Genomic DNA, 12,500 nt, shown 5'->3' on the forward strand with positions numbered 1-12,500 from the left:
GATGCATCAATCATACAGCGCTCCGGACCGCGCGCCTCATGACGAGCCACAGAAACAAGAATGAGATGGATTCTAGCATAACTGTGCCATTAAACTCTGTTAGTGAGGGCTCGTTTAAAATATTGCACATATAAAGACTGTTCAAATTACTTGTTAAAGTGCAATGAAATACCTTATATATAGACTTTGTAACGGCCAAAACTGTATTTTGAATGCATCACATTATAGTGCGGAGTGCATGAAAATGATAACAAGGTGGCAGAACGAACTTATCATCCATAGTGGTTCTCACATAGTCCTTCTAAGTCATCTCCACATAGTGAGTGTTATAAGTTAAGTGATCAGTCTTTAAGAGAAGGACTATGTGAGAACCACGATAAGTTCGCTCTGCCGCCTTGTTATTATTTTGTCTTTACTTTATTTGTAACGCTAAGAAAGAGTTAATCTCTCATGTATGAGAAGAGCGCATAGCAGACATTAAATGTGTGTGACATCAGCTCCTCGTTTTCTATCTTTCATTTCATGGATTTAATGAGTCAAAGCATTTCAACTTCTTCAGCGACCACAGGCTCTAATCCTCTTTTGCGCGCACACACGCTGTGTGTGTGTGTGTGTGTGTGTCTGTGAGAGAAATGCGGTGCTGAAGTGAAATAGCTGGGCAGTTTGATAGCCGAATTATAATAGGCCGCCTAATAAAAATAGTTATAGTTATTATTAATATTATTTAATACATTAATAGGAGAATGAGCATAATATCGTCTTGACTATCGACAGAGAAATCTGCTTACTTCCATATCTCTGACTATCATAGATAAACGATTCTATCGTCTATCGGCACAACCCTACTTTCTCCACATGTCCAAGGCATGTAGGCATCGCCACATGACCTTAATCATGCGAAGTAGGTTTCCCCTTGGGGAGGACCCCTTGGTCTTGAGCCACCACTGTAGGGGTCTAATGTACATCAGGTCAAGAGCTATTATGATGGATGCAACTGCCATTAACCCCAATAGTTTCTGAAACTGCTTGACAGTGAGTGAATGGCCTTCCTTGACTTTCGTGACTGTAGTGCGGATCGACTCGATCCGAGCAGGGGACAGTCATGCCTGCATCTTGGTCAAATCCCACACCACGCCCAGATAAGTGGTTTTCTGTAATGGAGAAAGCACACTTTTCTTGGTGTTTAATCGTAACCCCAACTTTCTCATATGGGTGAGAACAACATCTTGATGTCTCTGGCTCTGGTTGAGCCAGAATCAACCATTAGTCGATATAATTTAGTATGCGGATTACTTCCTGTTCTATTATCAGAGCCTGCTTGGGGCCCACCAATGTGGGAAAGACCCAGATGACAGGCGGCAGCAGAGCACCGAATTGAATGTGACAGCCTTTTTCTATAGCCTACAGGACCCAACGAGATACATTTGGTAGTAGTTTCCACGCTGCTAAATAGTTTACTAAGCGAACCTGTCTCTCGAGACTGGTCTCTGATGTACTTGGAGCTGCTAGCTCGGTGCCCTGAAACGAAAGACCAGCAGGAGACGACTAAACTAACTGCTCGATGGAGACTACCCCTGGAACACTGGCAGGGTTAGCAGACTGATCTCGTAAGGACTCTGAGGAGAATCAGACATGGTGTAATGCAGTGTACTCCACTCTTCCCCAGTAGGGGCCACCCTCAGCGGTCCTGGATGTTGTTTGTCAGGTCCACTTTGTCGAAGCACAACCTTCAGATCAGGCCTAACCTTGGAGGCCAACTTTTGAATCTCCCAGTATGAGGAGCTGGTACATGGCCAGAGCTAGAGAACAGCGAGAGAGAAACCGCTGGAACGTCACCGCCTGTTTACATGCCTCCTGGTATCTGTCGACGACGGAATTGACAGACCAGCAGACCAGAAGGCGCAAGTGGGGCGTCCATGAGAAAGACCCTGTCTCTTTCCTTCAAATCAGACAGGGTCAACCATAAATGTCTCTCTGCTGTGCCGGAAAACGCTTCTGAACCCAGAGATAGAGGGGGCTGGATCTGGCAGGTGAAGAAGAAGATAGAGACTCCCAGTGCTTAATTTGTAAATTGTGAGGTACCAGAACAAAGCGGGGCAAAGGATCCGTCACGCGATTACAGAATGGAGAGGTAACGGAGCACTCGCGCAATTTTATAGGGTCTGTAAGGTCATGAATAACATGGAAATGCCTGCAATTTCTGCATTTATTCAACATATTTTGTAGGTTTGAATAATAAATCCACACAAAGTCTAAGATTAAATCAGTCATTTGAATCCATGAGCTCTCTCAGAGCACGCTTCTCATCAGTGCATCTGTGACCTGCACGCTGCGATACAAGACTCACACGCATTTCAGGACAGCTGACAGAATGATCAGTTGACTAATCGGGTCATTGTTGCATTGTCACAAAAAATGTATAATAATTTGCACACCTTTTTAAGAATTTTAAGCCATTTGGTACTCACGCGCTCCAAATGCTGTATTATGTGACCTCACAATCACATTTAAAGCTTGTGCGTATAAAGCTGACTTGCGAGTATTATATAAGAGTTATTTTGCGTAGTTTGTTGAGTTTAAGCAACCAAATACAAACAATATGATGTCTGATGTGTGCTGACAAATAAAACTATTTCATGGCACACTCTACTAAAATACAGGGGGTAAAAGAAAGAATAGTGTTGTATCAGACACTTGCAAGTAACATAAGGCTATATAAAAAACAAGCTCAAATGGAGTTAACAAGGTATTTGGCTGGCGAATAAGGAGATCTGTGTTTTGTCCGCATCTGAGGAAAGTGCAGCGCATCATATGCCATTATCACCTTTTACAGGTTAGGATATAACATTTATTTTTTACATTTTTTTATTTTTTTGCTGTTTAATACACTTGGCCAAAAGCTCATGATATAAACGATTAAGCACTTATGCACAGGATATTTTAAAAGTACAAAAGTATATTGGCTAGATGGCAAAAAAAAAACTACTTCTCCAGTCTTCAAAGACACAAAAACAATAGCCTTTACAAACATAGGGTTTGAGTAAAGAAATGCTGTACTATTCAAAGTTATTTGTTTACCCTTGCTTTGCAAATAAGTGGAGATCTGTCTCCTCCAGGCTGTGTGCACGCGTTAATCTGAGTGGAAGCTGGGTGAAGTGACGAGGTTTCGCGAGAGCTTTAGGATCCAATGGTGTTATGAAGATTTACAAGCTCCGTTAAATACTTATCATTGATTAAATATTTCTAAAATCTTGTGATTTAAAATTATAGTAACGAATTATAATAGAGATATTAATTGTGGATAATTTGTCACAGCACGTATCTGGCTATTCTCTGTCTGCCAGGGATCTGCTAAAATGAGGTGCCGGATCGGATTTAGGAGGTGCCGGATCCGGATACGGCTTGTTACGGCACAAATTAAGCCCTGGACTCGCCCATCTCCATTCCCTCCACTAAATCCAACTGCGAACCCAATGAGTGCAGCTGCTACTCCACCTGACGCCGCTGACGCCAGTTCCACCTCTCATGCTTTTATAGCTTCCTGGTTGCTACATCACCCATCTATGATGTCTCACCCTTTCATTGGACTGATTACACATGTGATTCAGAGCATTCCCATAGCTTTTTCTGACACTGCTTTAGTTCCTGAAGGGAAACAATAGTTCCTCCTTAAAGATCCATCTTCATTACACAAAGGGTCCAAATTGAGGTTGACTGACATTGGCTAATTAACAGCTAATTCATAAAAAATGCATGACTTGGACACATACGCAGGACAGGCTAATTCATTAATTCATCAGTTTTTCTATAAAAGTAATTATACTGAGCTCTAAATTACAACTGTGCTATCCCATCCCCATTACTAACAAAAGCTCCTAGATAACGCACTTCTACTCATTCACTCCCCTTCTCGGAGTCTATATATAATTAAAGGAAGCTTTAAAGTGTTAATTTGGCTGGCATGGAACACACATTGTTAAATGTGAAGTGTAACTAAGGGCTGATCACAGGTGATTTGAAGTAGGGGGGATGCCAATGGCCCTAATTGTTTTATTTCAGTCTATTAATCTTAAACAGTCCCACAGAAAAAAATCCAGTGATTAATAGTGGGACATTCCAATTCCCACTTAATAGCAATTAATTTTCTGATAGCCATGGAAGTTTTCCTAGTTTTAATTAGTTTTTAAGGAACAGGGAAGCCGATGACAGGCTAACTAAATGCAATCTCATCAGAGACTAACAGGCCAGTCCACCTCTCCTCTCCTGGACTCACTGTGCCTTTAATTTCCTATTTATACTTCAAAATAACTCATTTGCATATATTCTCACATAAACATACATACATACTTATAGCTTTTGCTTTTTCAGTGGTCAAAGTTCTGTGTATAAATAGTCTCAGCCTACTGTAAATCTGCCCCTCTGATTAGAGGATGGGTATGTTGATGGTAGATATCAGAAAAATGTAAGCAAGTGGAGAACTTACTTTCCATAGCCTGCAGGTACTCCATATGCAGGACATTGCTTGCAGGTCCTGATGTGGATGCCACTGAAGGAATGATGTCAGTGTATGGGCTGCGGTGACCTGCAAGTAGGGCCATCTGGTGGTAATACTCTGCTGTGGTCAAACTGGCATGGGGTGCTGAAGCATCAAATGATGACATAAAACATCAGCCATTAGAAAAATACAATAATGTTCAAAAGTTTTGAATCAGTAAGATTTTAAAAAGAAGTTAAGACTTTTATTCAGCAATGATAAAAAAATTCCATAAGAAATGTCTTAACGTTAAAACATTAAAAGATACAACACCAAACTTTTGAACGCTAGTACAGGAATACATAGGTCAGTTTTTCAAGACTTGTAGTAACATATGCATGTTACTACAAGTCTTTATTAACTGACCTTTTTTAATTTCTTGTAAATCAATGGATTTGGAATATAGCACATGAGTCTGGACTTTGGGAGTACTGGAGTCTGGTGTATGCAGGGCCGGATTAACCATACGGGCAACTGGGAAATTGCCCAGGGGCCCAAGACCTCTAAAGGGCCCAGGGCAGCAAGGGCACGAGCAAAATACTGTATCTGTACTATCTATATGTAACGACGAGGACAACTCAGCTAACCAGGACTTTTCTACACCGCCAGCTTACGTTTACACCAGTTTGCACAGTCAAAGTCCAAAAAAAAAGCCATTGTTTAAAAGATGTGTTTGCCAAATGAAGGCATTTCAAATTCAAACATGCACTTCGTCAATATTTAGGACTAAAATTGTGTGCTTTGCCAGATTATGTAGCATTTATTTCTGTCTTGTCTTCTTCAGAGAAATTGACAGATTTCTAAATGTTTATGTAGCACTAAAATGTTTAACTGGTTAATTGTGCTGTGATATGTTGTTGTTCTATTTTAAAACAAGTTAAAATGAGCTTAGGATAATAATGTTTATGAGCAGATAATAGCGATACTGCATTTTATTTATTTATTTTTTCCTTGAGGTGCCAGCTTCATTAAAATGCTGTAAATTGTTGTGGAGGGATAACTGGAAGATTTCAAATTGTTTGTTTGGACTAATAACTTGATTGCCTTGTTGAATTCTGAGGAAACAGGGTCACCCTGTCAGGGTGATTTCTGCTTAAAATGAGCTGAGGACCAAAATGTTTCTTGATGTGTTGTCTGTGGTCTTCTGTTATAGCTCTTATCAATTAAATAAATTTCTATTGGGAATTAATGTTGTTAAATAAACAATGGTTTGAAAGTGGTTGCTCATTTATTCATTTTTGTGAAAATGGAGGATATTTCCCTCCCTCTCAATGTAGTGGTCAATTTTACCACATACAGATGCTAATGTGTTTTGTTTTCATAGCATCATATGTGAGTGAATGTCTTTGATAGGGGACATAGTAGTGCATTTGTAGTTCTATGAGCATTTAAATATTTGTAAATCAAAATACACCTGATGACAGTTAGAATTTGAAGTATTGAGTATATTTACTGTATATTACAATAATATATTCTGTATATGACCATATTATGGTGATCCTGGGGTCGTGATTGATGGGGCCCTTGAATATTGTTGCCCAGGGTACAACAAAGTGTTAATCTGGCCCTGGGTGTATGGACTACGTTTATCATACTTTTATAGTGCTTTGTTGTCATTATTGGAGCTTGACAACCTCAGGTCCCATTCACTTTCATTATATGGAGAAGAGAGCCTGATCATTCTGCTAAATATCTTCTTTTCAGTTTCACAGAAGAAATTAAGTTATAGAAGTTTAATTAATTAACTTTTTATTTAGGCGGGAATAAAGAGGGCTGAATTTTAGATGAATGAACTGGTGAACTTAAATGTCTCTCTTTCATGTGTTGCCTCTATCTTCATCCTACACTTTAGCGTGATAACAGGTCCTAGAAATGCATCCTAAAAATAAACTTTTGGCAACATGCTTTTCTATGCAAACAACACAATTGATAGAGCACACTCGCAAATACACATACACACAAAAAGAGAAAAACAATGAGAGAAAGACTGACACAGTGCATCTCAATGCAAACACAAAATAATTTTAGCTGCACGAAGTGTTGTGGCTAATTCCTGTCTTTCCCAGAATAAATTAAAAGAGCAGATTAAAGGATCTTGACTGAATCAAACTGAATGCATGGAATATGCATCTCTGATTGGTTGTGTAAATGGAAGAAGAAATTCCAAATTAATTCAATGAGGGTATTATGACTTAAGTAGAGAGGGATGGGATGGGGGGGCTTTCTTAATTGTCTCTGTTGTTCCTTCTTGCCTTGGCTCTTACATTAAGCTGTAATGTGCCTCATTTCCCATTCATGTGTAGCCTTGTGGATTTACTAAATGGGAAATGTTGGCATCGAACTAATGGATTGGCAGTGGTGAATGGCATGGGCAATTTTTAACAATGAATATGCATCCTCACTACGGTGCACCACCAGAACCATGAGGCATTCTGCTGGTGGAGTATGTAACAAAGCTTAACCCTTTCGAGTCGATTAACGCATATATGCGTTTTGAGTCATTTTCTCCTGATAACCCCGAAAAGAACTTAAATTACACTCTCAGTTTTAATCGTACAGATAAGAGCAATACATCAATCGAATCTGTAAAGGGTCTTTTTTGGATACAGACATAATAACAAAAAACCTTTGTGCACTTATAAAATAAAGATAACAAACAAGGTGCGCTGTCTACAGTCTTTGTCTCCGCTGATCGTCATGTACAAACATTTCATTAAAATGAACTGTAACTCCGTGAATACTCAACGAAGAGACATGAGAGAGATATCTATAGAAAGCCTGGAATGTCTTCTTTTAAACTAAACAAGTGCTGCCGAAATTACTTTATTCTGAGATAAAGTAATCCACATGAAAACAACGCGATGTCTATTTTTCATATCTCCGCTCATTATATCTAATGTGACCACGCCCCCGCGCTGAACGCGCTATTCAGATTCAAACTGAAGCGCGGCTTGCATACGCCCACACAGAAGAAAAAGCAGCGAGACTGTTCTTCAAGTTTTTATTTTATTTTACTGTTTGCTTCGCGATGAGAGGAATAAGACATAATTCACCCCAAAAGATGTGATGTGGTTGAGGATTTGAGAAATGGATTTCCTCAGAAAAAAGAATGAAGCTCTTTATTCAGCAGAGATCATAAACATGAGTAAGTCTCTTTTTATTTATTTGTACTAGTTTTCACATGAAGTGTAAACATTTTACTAGTCAGACTTTTTCCAAATACTTTTTCCAAACTATAATTCCTGACTAAATGTATAATCAAGTGAAACATTATGAAGTTTCAATAACAGTATACAATACTATACCATTCAAAAGCTTGATGTAAATAATATAAATGTGACAAATAGAGATAACTCTAACAAATGTAAAAACAATGCAGTTCTTTCGATTTATTCCCCCTAAAAAAACCTGAAAAAATATTCTCAGCTCTTTTCAACATTAATAATAATAATAATGATGATGATAATAATAAATGGGGTTTATCTGGTAGAAAATACGATTGTTAAAAGGATTTCTAAAGGATTGTGTGACTGGAGTAAGGATGCCAACAAATTTGTTTGAAAGTAAGCTTTGATTGTCCCTAATAAACTGTTTAACTGCTCCCCCAAGTGGATATTAAATTATGTTGTGGGATAATTAAATATATTCTTAATAAACTACAAACATAAAATTATATACTTTTATTTTGTTCTCACATTCTTTCTTGTAAGTCCTCCCTCAGAGTGGCACAGTTGAATGAGAGCCTCATTATGCAGCTCATTATGCAGGCCTTTGTCTTCTCAGGTGTAAATCACAATGATATTCATGATAGTTGACGCCTACTCGCATATGACTTTTACCAACAAAAAGTGTCTTAGAAAATTTAAATTAATATATTGTTTTCTGTGAATGAGTAAACAAGATGATTTTCACATAATTTAAAAAAGAAAAATTCTAGGCTACAAGCTCCAGTTCTCAACTTTTTCGGCAACCAATTTTATGTATGTGTTTTATTGCCTTATTCAAGTGACTTAACATTTTTAGTTTTTCACTAACCATGCATAACATTTTTTTTTCTCAAAAATACAATCATGTACATGCATGCATTTCACATATTATTATAGCCCAGTTTGTGCTGATTACAGTGATATTAGACTTTACCCATTTAGATATTTATAAGAAACTGAAAAAAGCACAAATATCAGGGCATGACAAAACTTCTCCAGGCCCCAAAAATACCCTTAGACTCCAGTCCATGACTGCAAAATTTGTCATCTTGGAGATTTAAAAAAAATATATAAATAAAAAGAGGGTTGGAAAGCAAGCACAATAAAAAATTAAGTGAAAGAGTGAAAGTTCCTAAAATAAACGATATGTAAAGCTCTGTCTTTCTTTTTGTTGCAGGTATACCACCTTTTAGCCAATTACGCACTACATTAAAACAATATTCTATGTTCTATTTTCCTGTCAAAATAGCGGCTTTCCTTTGGAATTCCGCTGCTTTTAAAGAACTTTTAAAGGGTTTTCCAGTAATGGGCAGAGCTAATGTGCAAATGGCAATCTTATTGGCTGGCATTCACCTATTATCCCTATTATGATTTCAGAAAATTAGTTCAAGATAACGTAAAAACCTGATCAATATTCATGAATCCAGCCTGGCAAATAAAAAATAAAAAAATACTAGCCAATGGCAATTCAATTGCCAAGGTGTCTGTAGAGGGTTGGTGACAATGCTCAGAACATTAAGGCCCCAGTATACTTCAAACGAAGTTCGCTTTCGTTCTTCGTTCGGGGGCAAAAAGAAGTTCGAAAAGGCTGAGCGATACTTTCCAACACCCCCATGCTTCTGGAGGCGGGGTGTAGATTCATGTAAACATGACTCGCATTTCTTGCACATATTCCCTAAAAACAAACAACGATTAAGTGTAGGCAATCTAGGTGTGAGACGGGCACCAATGGTCGGAAAATAATAAACAAAAGAATAATGATTAGCCGCAGTTCAGAGTCAAGTATCATGTTTGCAATACAAAAGAACTTGTAATAATAAAATCCCCATATTCATCGGGAAGGAGGAGGCGGGAACCGGCGCACAATCAAAATGAAACTTTAATAATCACAAATAAACACAAAACAGCACACCAGCCCCTCACGGACGACTGGTGCACATAAATAAAAAGCAAAACACAAAATATTGCCCAGGCCTGGTCCTCTTTCGTCCTTCACTATCGTCGCTCGAGTTTTATATCCTTCCATCTCCTCTGTGGGACTCAAGACCGGCGGTGGGGAGCAGGTGTCGCGGATTTCCTAATCACTCTACCGGCCTCGCTCGTTCCCACATCTCTCGGCCCCGCCCCACTCGTCACATAACTATAATCAGTCCTTTATGGGGAGTGTGAATGTCTCATAAGCCCCTTTCACACTGCCATTCCGACAAATACACGGGTAAAGTGTTCCGGCAATTGTTCCCGGGTCGCTAGATTTTGCACTTACACACTGCCAGTGATTAACCGGGATATGTGCGTGCTTTCACACACAACCCGTAAAGATCCCGTAATGACAGGTGACATCAGGGCGTGATGAGTAATGTACGAGTCGAACACGTTAGGCACGTTATACTTTCACTGAAGTGAACGATCTCGGCATCAGCGCAGAAAGTGAGGAACTTATTGAAAGAACAACAGCAGCAGCAGTATGTTGATAACATTTATTTGAAACACATGTATTTGGTACTTGCTACTTTATATCTTTACTCTTTCCTTTCATTTTCTTCATGGCTTTGGAAAACTTGTCTTATATGTTTCTCTGCATTGCTTTTTGCATAACTCCTGGTCATCAACACAAAGTTTCATTGCAATTTCTATCCAGGAATTAAATGCGTATTTGAGCGAGCGTACAGGTGCGGATATATTTGTGGCAGCTCAGCTATTCAACACTCCAGTGTATTCATGTTGCTAGTGACTAGGCCGGAGACATTGTTCTCTCTTGTCTGAACTCTGTCGAATGAGAAATGAACCAGGGAAAAATAATTTGTGCCAAAGAGGGTGGAGTTTCACACTTACCCACACGAACTGCCGAAACAAACTCAAAACGAACTTCGTTTTGGCCTGATTGGGTTCAAAATGATGTCATATAATTTCATTTGAGGTATATCAGGGCCTTTAGTATCAGAGTACAGAGTACTCTACGAGACGGGATGTGATGCTGTGATCATCGGAGACTCCATCATCCGACATGTCCGTGCTACGTTAGCCAAAGGTAAAGTGCACACTCGTTGTTTCCCTGGGGCTCATGTTCTCGATCTTTCTGCGCAGATACCCGCGATCCTGAAGGCCGGCGAGAGCCCCGGAACGGTCGTGCTTCATGCCGGGGTTAACGACACCACGCTGCGGCAGACAAAGATGCTGAAGAGGGACTTGAGGATCTGATCGAGACGGTTCAGGACCACTGCCACATATTGATGAGGACACGAAAGGTTCAGTAGACTTGTTGCTTTAAATGAATGGTAGTTGTCATGTAGTAAAGAACAGACTGCTATTTGTTAATAATTGGAATCTTTTCTGGGAGCGTCCTAGGCTTTTTCGCGCTGATGGCCTGCACCCCAGCAGAGTCAGAACTGAGCTGCTCTCTGACAACATCTCCAGGATACTTCGCTGCATATGACTAGTAAGACAATTCTCAAATAACTATCATGATGACTTTTGTTCCACCCGCTTAAATATATATATATATATTAGGGGTGTAACGATACGCGTATTCGTATTGAACCGTTCGGTACAACGCTTTCGGTTCGGTACGCGGTACGCATTATGTATACCGAACGGTTCGTTGGAGTAATTAATTATATTTGAAAAAAAAAAAAAAAGAGAGAGAAAGAAATATAATGATATGCGTTCAACAAGGTAGCCCAATAACCCAAACAACGTAACAGGCAACGCCCCTGACACTCCCGAAGAAGAAAAAAACACCATCTTATATGTTTATGTTAGGCTACTCAGCAGGCGCTCGCTCACTCAGTACACGCTGAAGGCTCGTTGCAAAATAGCCAATGCGTTTAACAGACTAGAAATGAGAAGATCCTCCAATAACCAACAGGTCTGGTGTTTGGGTGCACTTTGGATTCCCTTTAAGCTATAATGGTGATGGCAAGAGAGTGGTGGATTAAAAAACAACGGTATGTCGCATCTGCAACATGACAGGGTACACCAGCGGGATTACAAAAAAAAAAAAAAAAAAAAAACAGCGGGAATATCTGGGATATATGCAGGCCCGGCTGCAGGATGAAATGACTGAGGGGGCATGTGAAATTGTTAAGGGGGCTTAACTTTATTACACCATCAAAATGCTTTGATGGCTGTCATGTTCATCAGCTGTACTCTCAATCACACTTTCAGTGTCCTTTTTGTGGTCTGAAATACGCTGCATATACTTTCTTATGTCCATTTTTGAATATTAATGATAATTCACATTTTAGCTGAAACTTAATTGCTGATTTTTTTTTTTTTTTATTTTTTATTTTTTTGAATTGCTGATAATATCACAAGTTCATATATTTGCTCGACAGAAACCGAATGGCGCGGGGTTGGATAAAACCACGCCCCTTGTTTTAAATTTAAACAACTGTATTTTCCATATGTGACTTAATACCCACATCAGGAAATCACACAGTCCACAAAAGATAAGCCAGCTTCATTTATTATGAATAATTAACCCTTTCACACTTAAGTTTAAAATATTCTAACTGACTCCCAAGAGTAAAATTTTTCAAGGCGACAGTTATTTTAGAACGTTCCCCCTTAATGTTTCCATGGCAACATTTGTCACGTGACACCGCAGCCACAATAATAACACTGTATAACAGATGTAGGCTATCCTTCATTTCGTTTTTCCTTTTTTATTCGAAATATTCACAAACTTACTTACCATGTCATCCACTATCCTATATTCCGATTCTCAAATATGTGTAAGTGAGTGTGTTTGGTCGTTAAAA

The 12,500-nt window shown here is 39.1% G+C and overlaps 1 protein-coding gene across 1 annotated transcript in view; it reads right to left on the bottom strand.

The window, feature by feature from the left end:
• The window catches only part of LOC127946054 (transcriptional activator GLI3), a 291,286-nt gene that overhangs the window by 50,537 nt on the left and 228,249 nt on the right, over positions 1-12,500 (bottom strand). The window contains exon 6 of the mRNA XM_052542339.1: positions 4,484-4,639. Coding sequence (XP_052398299.1) covers positions 4,484-4,639 — 156 coding nt within the window. The remainder of the gene's footprint in view (positions 1-4,483; positions 4,640-12,500) is intronic.

Source organism: Carassius gibelio, chromosome A24 (genome assembly GCF_023724105.1).
Source record: "Carassius gibelio isolate Cgi1373 ecotype wild population from Czech Republic chromosome A24, carGib1.2-hapl.c, whole genome shotgun sequence".
NCBI classification, from domain to species: domain Eukaryota; kingdom Metazoa; phylum Chordata; class Actinopteri; order Cypriniformes; family Cyprinidae; genus Carassius; species Carassius gibelio.